Source organism: Argopecten irradians, unplaced genomic scaffold, assembly GCF_041381155.1.
Source record: "Argopecten irradians isolate NY unplaced genomic scaffold, Ai_NY scaffold_0117, whole genome shotgun sequence".
In the NCBI taxonomy this organism is placed as follows: Eukaryota; Metazoa; Mollusca; class Bivalvia; order Pectinida; family Pectinidae; genus Argopecten; species Argopecten irradians.
This window is the reverse complement of record NW_027187584.1, coordinates 15,909-26,947: the sequence shown is the minus strand read 5'-3', so window position 1 is coordinate 26,947 and position 11,039 is coordinate 15,909. Positions and strand designations below refer to the sequence as shown.

At 36.9% G+C, this 11,039-nt stretch overlaps 1 protein-coding gene across 1 annotated transcript; it reads right to left on the bottom strand.

Annotated features, from left to right (window-relative positions):
• Positions 1-247: 247 nt before the first annotated feature.
• On the bottom strand, positions 248-2,208 carry LOC138311796 (E3 SUMO-protein ligase ZBED1-like). The gene is made up of 3 exons (XM_069252991.1): positions 1,877-2,208; positions 1,258-1,379; positions 248-825 (listed from the first exon to the last, which is right to left on the bottom strand). The coding sequence occupies exons 1-3, from the start codon at positions 2,206-2,208 to the stop codon at positions 248-250; spliced, it is 1,032 nt and encodes a 343-aa protein (XP_069109092.1).
• Between the last annotated feature and the right edge of the window lie 8,831 nt (positions 2,209-11,039).

Sequence of the window (11,039 nt, the reverse complement as noted above, 5' to 3'; positions counted from 1 at the left end):
TTTATTTCACAGGGATGTATAGGAACCGGAAACGCAGAATGCACTTTGACAGCTTCTTCTGTAACATGACTGAATATTTTGAAGTTGTCTTCGTCTGATAAATATGGCAATAATTTGAATCTTGGATCCAAGGCAGATGTCATATTCAAAAAGTCTTCCTTATCCTGATAACGTGCATCAAGATCCATTTTCATTACACGTTTCATTTCAGAAACTGTATGAGAATCATTTTCTTGAATAGCAAATGTCACATTTGATAACGTGTGACGAATCGGCATGATGATGGAAACTGTTGGGCATTTTCCGTGCAAAGCATGTTGGTGACGTCAAATACTGGTTTCAGACACGCAGCAACATCCTCTAATAAAGCAAGGTTGTCATCGGTCATGCTCGTCCCTTCTTTTCCTTTGGCATGGAGCATTTCCGTTGACCTTAAAGTGGCTACAATGGCTGGCTGCATTTCAAGAAAGCGTTCAATCATCATATACGCAGAATTCCACCTAGTACATACATCAATCTTATGATTTGGCAAGTTCAATAGCTGAGCCTTTGACTTCAAGATTGCTGTAGCTACAGCACTGCGATGGAAATGGGCAACCACAGCTCTTATACGTGCTAGAGCATTGGACACGGATTTCAGTTTTAAAGCTTTTTGAGCGGCCAGATTGAGGGTGTGTGCAAAACACCCGATATGGATACATTCAAGTATTTTCCCAGCTTTCACCATGTTTGAGGCATTATCGGAGACTAAAGGTGGTGTACCAAGAACAGTAGGCAACTTCCATTCCTTAAGAGCATCCTTGATGACATCTGCTATGTTCTCAGCTGAAAAAAGAATGACGAAGTTTTTAGGGTTTTTATAATCACTGCTACTTCTAGAGTACTAGCTACTAACTAAATATAACAAGTTACAACAGTGTCAGTAAATTGTTCAATCAACATTAAAGGCATTTAAGGACATGGCAGTTTCAATTATGGAGACAATTGGAGTACCAGTAAACTGTAAGAAAGCAGTAAGAGTCTAAGAGAACAACCAACTCACCACATATTGGGTTTGAACAGACGTCCAGAGGAAAGAGGAACAAGGATGGGATTTGGGATTTATTATCTGATCAACACATTGCAGCCATTTACAGATATGCCCATTTTAGGGGTGCCGAAGTACCCGGAATACTTCAGTCCACTATGACCAAAATCAGCTTAGCAACATACTAACACACTCCTTTACTCAACTCGGGCATATTTTTAATATTTTACCTGTGGGATTTTCTGGCATTGTTCTTGTCTGCAGTACGTAGTTTAATAATTCCCAGCCAGGAGTGATGAGCGAAGCTGTAACTGTGACATAAGATTCTGTTGATCGTGATGTCCATCCGTCACTGGTTAATGAAACCTTTCAAAAAAAGTAAACTTAATTACAATTTACAAAAAATTATTACAACTCCTGCAAATTTTTATAGTCTAATGCTCATAGTTTGCTCTAATCACAAGAGCCACTACTAGAGTAGCATCCATCGTTCCATTTCGACCGTGTGTAGTTATTAGTTATTACAAACTGATGAAATGGTTAAAAATTACATGCTAGAAGTTATGGAAATCCGAAATTAAATCTTATCTTCAGATCTATTTGAAAATACAAGTCTTTAAAGCTATATTATATTTAAAGATGCTCCACCGCTGACAAATGGTAAACTAGTATTTTTCTCAGCTACAAAGGCCATTACCACAATTTTTTTCTTCTTAAAGTTAAAGATATGAAAAATAATTAATTGCATCCCGAAATTACTAAATACCTAGTACTGATTGCAGATTTTTATATTATTTTTTTGTTTTAATTAGACATAACATCCTCTTTTAACATCTTTATATAAAATACATTTCTGGTATGATATCCTCAGTACATTCTGGTACAACAAACTTTTTCCTTGAAGGCAGTGTATATCGTGGGTCCAGTTCCTTAATGACATCAACAAACTCTTTACTTTCAACAATTCTGTATGGACTGAGATCTTTTACTATATATTTTGCCATTTTGTGAGTGATAAGTTTCGCCCTAGTTGAAGTTGATTGGTATTTTTTCGCCGCAACTAACATATTGACAATTGGCCTAGCTGGAGTAACGGGAGTAGCAACATTTCCGAAATCCTGGTCGGGTTTCTGTGGTTTCTGATCTAGCATAGGGCCTCCTTTCGGTTTCGGTGTAATCATCATTGGATGATGCCGACGCACGTGGGACACCAGATTAGATGTCCCACCGCCGGTACATTTCACACTGACATCACAAGTTCGGCAAACAGCAACCAACTCCTCGATTAAGCCATCACATTTCCTTTTTTGAGCGCAAAATGGCGCCAGATGTCGGACTTAGCCCGACGATTTGATATCAGTTCATATGGCCTTTCTGTTGTGTCCGCCATCTTTAATTATTCGCTGCGGGACTAGCCTGTTTCTATAGTAACATGCTTACAAGTTACGAGACGGCGATCGAAAATGGGATATATGACTGGTTGGTCAGCGAAACTATATGAAATTAATATTTATTTTTTAGTTTGCGATGGTATTAGTTGGAATTACAAACACTTTATTTCCATTTGACGGAAACTGCTGAAGTTCACCGAAGTACCGGTACAGTACAAGTGTTCCGCGTTACGTACCTCTTCAGATTTTTACCGCGGTTTACCGGTATACCGGTAATACCGCCCACCACTATTTAATATAGCATAGACTTTCCATGGATAGATTTACATTACTGACGGACATTGCCTCTCTCAATTACATGTATTTACTGTAAAAGCATACAAAGGCATCCTTGGGTTAAATCTGATTGGGACAATTACTGGACCTATCAGTTTCTGTGTAGATCCAAATGTTCTGGAGATGTTCATTGCTAGGCTGATTGTGTTTCCCAACACTGTACAACTTCAAAATTAAACCAGACATAAATAATATTATATCCGATTGAACAATGCCGATTGTGCCCCTGTAGCTTCATATCTAAACTTGTCCTAATGGAGACTGTATATGCTCCACAATATACTTACCATTTACAAACAAAATCTTATAATTTCACCGCCGGTGTAGAGATGCGGCCATAAACAGATTAGCCAATCAGACGAGCCGTTACAAAAGCAACATTAGCATATATCCCACTATGCTTACTATTACACAAATAAAAAATAACACTTTTTTTTTCACACACAAATATCAAACAAAATCACACTCAAATATATATTTTTTACACACAAACCATTTTTTTTCACACACAAACCATTTTTTTCACACACACAAAGAAACTATTGAACATAAATATTATTTTTCCAATTGACTCCGTTGGCTGTCTGTCTGCATTCCTTCTTCAAGGGTGTTTAAGTGTCTTCCATGGACTCCGCTCTGTTGGGTAATTCCATTACTCTTGCGGAAGTGAATTCTTTCCTACTGATGTAGGCTAGAACCTCCCTCATCCCTATAACCAATTCAACTAGCATTGGCATTGATTTCTTTTGATATTCCAAATAATAAAAAGAAGCATTAAACAATTATCTGACTCAGTGAATTACAATAAACTTATTGTCAAAGTGTCTAAAATAAGTTTATCCTCTGACGAGGGAAATAAGTTTTGTTATTACATACATTCAAAGAATAAAAAAAATGACATGGATCTATTGATATTAATGCAATGAATATTTCTGTAAAATTATTACAAATTCATAACTTGATGCCATTTAACTTTAAATACATAAAATATCTCACTTTTTTGTGATAATGGGAAGGGGTCGTGAAGCTTGCGTCTGACACTAGTTCTTTGGCCTGAGGAACTTCGAGGACTTGTGTGAATAGGTTCCCTTGCAGGAGATCTTGGAGTAGGCGACCTTTGTTTCTGTGTCCCATTTGCACGGTGGCTAGGGCGAGACCTTGGAGATCTCCTTGAAACGGATGGTAATTGAGTCACGCGTTGGTGAGACCTTGGAGATATCCTCGAAAGAGATGGCAGTTGAGTCACACGTCGGTGAGACCTCGTAGATCTCCTCGAAAGAGAGGGCAGTTGAGTCACACGTTGGTGAGACCTTGGTGATTTCCTTGGTGTTCTTGCCATTGGTGGATTTTTTCTGAATGACCTGGTGATGGTGTCCGGCTTGATGATGGCTGTTCATCGAATAACCTGCTGGACCATCCTGTAGGAGTTGAGGCCACTTTTTTCGTCTTTACCTTTTAGGAGGTGGTGGCAGTTCATCATCATCATCTTCTGTAAATACAAGTGTTATTTGTTAAATGAAGTTTTTTGCACATTCAAAGTTCTGCGTTGATGTGCAATATACATGTCCACTTGATATTTTTTTTCTAATCATCAGCACGCCACTTCCAGTACAATTATCTTTCAGACTGGATGGACATGTTTCAGATAAAGATACCAATATTAGTGTACTTTTTTACAGTATCTAATTAAATAAAGAATGCTGCTACCATGGGAAAATTGACCACATTACTTACCAGTTTGTTTGTTTGTTTGTTTGATTAATTAACGTCCTATTAACAGCTATGGTCATGTAAGGACAGCCTCCCATGTATGCGGTGTGTTGCGTGTATGTTGTGCGAGGTGCGTGTTTCGGGAGACTGCGGTATATTCATGTTGTGTCTTCTTGTATAGTGGAACTTTTGCCTCACTGGAGCATGCCGCCGAAGACACCAAGCAACACACCCCACCCGGTCACATTATACTGACAACGGGCGAACCAGTCGTCCCACTCCTTTTTTGCTGAGCGCTAAGCAGGAGCAGAAACTACCACTTTTATAGACTTTGGTGTGTCTCGGCCAGGGGACAGAACCCAGAGCCTTCCTCACAGGGGCGAACGCTCAACTCAAGGCCAAAAGTGAGGCGGTTGCCAAGGGAAGCATTAGGAAGGATAAAGTCAGTTAGGAAGAATAGAAAAGAATAAGATCCTAAATTTAGTCGCCTTACGATCATGCAATAGGGGCAGCAGGTACAATTCTAACGCCCTACCTGCAGGGCCTACATTACTTACCAGAATGAGATTCTTGCTAAGTTTCATTATGTTGAAACTGTAACAGTTTCTCATGCTCTGATGGAGCATCAGCTGGTTCTCCTGAATTACAGGTAAATCACTTAACATTGGTACAAAATATATTTTCTGACTGCCAGAAGTTTGTATATCAGCTACATAGGGTAGCAAAATAATATCTAAAAAAATATGTTTAGAAATCAATAAATACACATTAATAAAGAAGAAGAATACTTATTCGTCTGCTCCTGTTTTTGACAGAGGAAAAAAAATGGCATTCGTCAGTGCTGTAGCATCGCTATTAAATTTTGTAATAGTGATCAGATAGCCGGAGAGTACCACCATATCCGATTTAATATAAAAACTTGACACTGTTCACGAAATATTGTGACAATGTTGGATCTTACTGGAAAATGAACGCTTAGTTAAACAAGCTATCGGTATAGGTATATACACTATAGAGAGGGTGGCATTACAATATGAATGCGAAGCGATTCTAATGAAAACGTTCGTGATGTAAAACCTATTGATTTGCAAATAAGTCTACTCGTATTTACATTATAGGCAGTTAGGACGGAAGTCCATCCATTTCGTTTATTGTTAAACACACATTGAACAGGTAGTAGCACAGTTCGTTACTATGATTCTTGTCGCGATATATATATATATAAATATATATATATATTTGGCTTTTAGTAAGTGACCCGAATCGATATCGTGCTGTTAATATTATTCGATAAAGATTGGAATAGAAGTGATAGTGTAACGCTTGCATGTATTTAACTTATCTTTAAGCTACAAAGTCAGGAGCATAGTTACCGATATTGAATTTCATTAGGACATCACCGATGTTGGACGTTTCAAATGTAAAATGCTTATTTTCCTGACTTTCTATACATTATTTTTTTGCTCCTCCAATGGATATAGAATAGCAAAATTTGACGCGGTTGGAAATGCAACTTTTTTCCGACCTATCGCATGTAATACAGTAAAAAGTGTTCTGGAATGTTCAATTGAATGTTTTAACCATTTAACCTGCGAGTCAACGTCGTATCATAGTTCAAAAGAACAATGCATTCTCCACACAACTGTACCGTTCAGTCAAAACACCGCCGAAGTGAGTGAAGAAGACGAATGGAAATCGTACAAATACAATGGAGGTAACTTAACTTTTTGTGTGTGTGTGTCCAAAATTGTCATATTTTTCATGGCTTTATACGCAATTTACAACAATAGATAGTTGGCCAAGACATAATTGTATTAATATTTATTTTAAATCAAGTTTTGTCGATTAAATTTATGGCGTAATGAAATGTACCGTAATGGTCATACTCACGAAGAGGTTTTCACCACCTAAAGTTACCACTATTTTGAGAATTACAATGGTTCTAGTGTTTTTTAATTTTACATGTATAGATACGATCTGCAAGAGATTTTTGGCAGTACTGTATATTAGAAGTATCCATATATTTACTTCTACATTCCAAAGTTATGGTCAGGCCTTGAAGCTACGTTATGGTCTAAAATTGTATTTCACATTTGTACAAGCATAAAACAATATTTCTACAGAGCAAAAATTTAGTGTTGTAGTTTATATTTCTTATAAGACATCATACACGTTTGTCTGTCCATTTGAAAGAAATTCCACAGCTTAATTCTCATTTGATTACTGAAGAAAAAATAACATGTCAACATGTTCACCCAGTTACATCATACAATCTAATCAAAATACAGATCCTTATTATCACTACGTTGATAACAGGCTCTATTGAACGTAGTGGTTATATGGATCTGTCTTTTAATCATATTGCGGCACATATAACTTTTAATGAAAATAAAATGGATTGTAGTTAATCAGGCTTAATTAAGACGGGAAAGTACACGAGGTTCACTTCGATTGAACTTTCGAAACAATTTAATGATTTTAGTTGCAGGATAGGGAAAGAACAACGTGTAGCAATAACTACAGAATCTATTGTTTATCATTAGCTGAACCATTCTTTAAGGTAGACCGTCCCTTCCTTCTGGTTTCCTCTCAAAGATTTCATTCATTTTTTCGATGTTGTTGATTTTAGGTATATATCCTGATCACAAAAACCGCAAAAAAAAAATCTCATATATCACGGGTTAATTTTTCTTCCAGGTTTGCTTAAAGATATGAACTTATGAAGTAATATTCCGGATTTTAAGGATTTCTAAATAAATAATATTTCCTCCCTGTAACATCCCTTAACCTATAAAAAATACACCTGTAACATGTTCATCCGTTCAGTAGGTGAAATATAATCCATAGCTATATCCAATAAGCTGAGTTTTCCAAAATAAAACGAAATATACGTTATTTTAAAACAAGAGGCCCAGAGGGCCTAATCGCTCACCTGGTTTGTAATGCCAAGTAATGTCCTGAATACAGGTTCATTGTTTCTTTTCTGACGGAATTTTAATATTTACCTCTAATTCCCCTATTGGGCCCCGCCCCTCCCTGCCCCCGGGGGTCAGAGCCAAAATTTATAAAAGTTTATGTTCCCCTTCCCCCAAGGATGTTTGTGGCCAAATTTGGTTACAATCCATGCAGAACTCTAGGACAAGTAGCGATTTATAGGAATTACCTCTATTTCCCCTATTGGGCCCCGTCCCCGTCTTGTCCCCGGAGGGTCAGAGCCAAAATTTATACAAGTTACCCCTTCCCCCAAGGATTCTGTTGGCCAAATTTGGTTACAATCTTGCGGAACCCTAGGAAAAAGTACCTATTTTATAGGATTACCCCCTATTTCCCCAAATCGTCCCGCCCCCTCCTGCCCCGGTTGGACAGAAATAATTTATACAAGGTTCTGTTCCCCTTCCCCCAAGGATCCAAATATTTGGTTACAATCCATGCAGAACTCTAGGACAAGTAGCGATTATAGGATTAGCCTCTATTTCCCCTATTGGGCCCCGCCCCTCCTGGACCCCGGGGGTCAGAGCCAAAATTTATACAATTTCGATTCCCCCTCCTACAAGGATATTTGTGGCCAAATTTGGTTAAAATCCATGCAGAACTCTATGACTAGAAGCGATTCAAAGGATTTTAACACTATTTCCCCTATTGGGCCTCACCCCTTCTGCTCCCGGGGGCCAGAGCCAAAATTTATACAAGTTCTGTCCCATTTCCCCCAAGGATGTTTGTGGCCAAATTTTGTTACAGTCCATGTAGAAATCTATGACTAGTAGCGATTTAAAGGATTTACTTGTGAAAGGGGAACAGAACTTGTATAATTTTTTGGCTCTGGCCCCCCGGGGGCAGGACAGGTGGGGCCCAATAGGGATTTAGAGGTTAATAATAAAATTCCTTCAGAAAAGAAATAATGAACCTGTATTCAGAACATTACTTTGGAATTATAAACCAGGTGAGCGATACAGGCCCTCTGGGCCTCTTGTTCATTTTTGGTCCCCGTAAATCCATGTTATTTTATCTGATTGTTAGCGACTATTACCATTCTTTTTTACCGCATTGTCAATCTACTAAATTATATTCTTTTTACCGATTGTCGAACCTTTTGATCAATATGCTTCACGGTAAACACTCGAAAGGGTTCTCGACGAAATACTTGCTCGAATGCCGATTTCAGAAGCGAGTTGTAATAGATGGGTACGGAGAAATAAAATACGTTTGCCGGGATTCGGATAGCAACGTTCCAAATGGTATAACGTCACAGATGGGACGGTCTACGTTAACAATATATTATTCAAATGGATTTTGATGACATGACAAGTGTTTCCTATTTTGACACTGCAATGCGTACTGATTATATGATGATATTTCGTATTTTTGACAGACTGTCCAACTGAAAGGGGCTATGAATACATACGTTATCTTGACTGGTGCTTTTGGTGGGGTGGAAGGCACGCAGATGATACCCGCGAAGGCAGAAGAATTCTGTCATGATAATGGAGCGTTTATGATCAAGATAAACTCACCTGAAAGACATAATTATCTGATTGATCTTTTGTGTAAGTATCACAAGAGGACAACACAAGCACGCACCTCGCACGTCATACATGTTAAACACCGCCCATACATTGGATGCTGTCTTTACATGACCTGACTCAATGGGACATGCTCCAAAGTTACCATTTGATGTGAAACTGTTTCCTATTTCCGATTGATTTTAAATTTCTATTTGTTTTGAGTTCAAACTAAAATAATCAAAAAGGATAATCTTGAAAGCATATATCAAATACCAAATTAAGAAAAACATCCATATATGACTAATCGTTTGTGTGAGCAACATTGCAGAGGTTTCCAGATAACCAAGCAGGAAAACTACCAAGCTTGTATATACATGTTGGGAACAGAATAAATTGAATCAGTCGTCATCAATATTTAAAGTGTCTGCTCCACTGAAAAGTCAAATTTTCTGAATGGCTCTTTTTTCTTAGAATTTAATAGAATTTTGTAAATACAATACATACCGAATTGTAATAAAATAATATGGCGGTGTACCTGATCTTTAGCTATTATAAATCAAAGATAGCTATTTTGACTTAAAATGTAATTTCGCACGAAATTTCACTTGTTTTTGAGCACACACACGACAAAAACTAACCAAGTAATGATTAATTAGTTGTCGATAAGTATGAATATTTGCGAAATTTGATAAAACCCATGTTTTCTTTTACGAACATAATATCACACACTCAACCCATTATTTTTGCTATGAACAGCTCTATATGTTATCCCTACCGCCTAACTTTTAAGATTTTGGCAAATTCCACGCTTTTAAATCCATCATAAAAACAGGTTGCCGGTGTGCTTGATTTTTTGTCCGCGATAAACAATTGTTTATTTCCCCCCTCCCTTTTTTTTTTTTTTTTTTTGCTAAAAATGCAATCACTTGAAACAATATAGGTTATGATTCCAACCTTAATGCTCATTATGATCATCGCAGTGAACCTAAAAAAGATTTACAACAACAACAAAAAAGTTAATTTAAGATAGCTAATGTCGTACCGGCGATCTAAGCAAAAATAAAGATGAAATGATGCACCTTTTTAAAATGACTGCTATAGTTTCTATATTGCAACTTGTTACAGAGCGAGACGATTAGTTTTTGAAAATCACAAACTCTTTGCTTAATTTCGAAATGAGACTGAAAACTCACCAGAGCAAATCCTTAAGTGAGTGTGAAATATAGTTTTTGTATTTATGTAATTCTAAACTATAATTGTTTAGGGCATTGGATAATTTAGAGAAGAATTTTGTATATAATTATTGTAAATGTAGAATTGCAAAATAAATTATAGGTGAGTTCAGTGTGAAAGTGATTAACATAAGAGGCCCAAAGGGTCTATATTGCTCACCTGGTTTTATTTAGGAATTATCACAAAAACTTTGCTTTGATTATTATATCTACGTCCTATTTACAACCAGGGTCATAAAAATTTTGTTTCTCGTGAAAAATAGCAAAATTGACCACTTAGCCCCTCATACTCCCTTTGAATTGATTGATCGGGGAGTCCAACCATCTGGTGTAACTTTAAGGTGATAGTGATGTCCCATCAGGACTTAACCCATTATGTTTGTGTACATGTTATGGATATTTCACCATGCAAACAAAACTTCAATAGATAGTGTTCAATATATATGTAACACAACAGATACTTGAACCTCAACGACGTCATCACATTATGTGGTCATATTCTGATCGATATATAAACAAGGTTTATTTACTTCAAGAATTGTTATTTCAATGTTATCTTCATAAACAATAGGGAAAACAAATGCGATGATTTGATAAACGGAAACTTTTCCATTGGTGAGTGATTTCGATAATTTTACAAGGGCTTGTTTCATACGTAGTTAAAGTATATACATATATCAAAGTGCTAAGGCCACTCATAGATGCTGTGAATGAAGGACTCAAACAAAGGAATAAAGAAATTGGTTTGTCATTTACATTGAATTTAGTATACCTGTTGTAGTATCTACCATTATGTTGAAATTTGGACATTAGCAAAACGTTTGTTTTATGATATTTAAAG

Coding starts and splice junctions, on each gene's coding strand:
- LOC138311796 (XM_069252991.1), bottom strand. CDS start 2,208: ATGATTACACCGAAACCGAAAGGAGGCCCTATGCTAGATCAGAAACCA. Junction 1,380..1,876: donor GAGGATATCATACCAGAAAT/GTATTTTATATA, acceptor TTCATTAACCAG/TGACGGATGGACATCACGAT. Junction 826..1,257: donor AATGCCAGAAAATCCCACAG/GTAAAATATTAA, acceptor TTCTTTTTTCAG/CTGAGAACATAGCAGATGTC.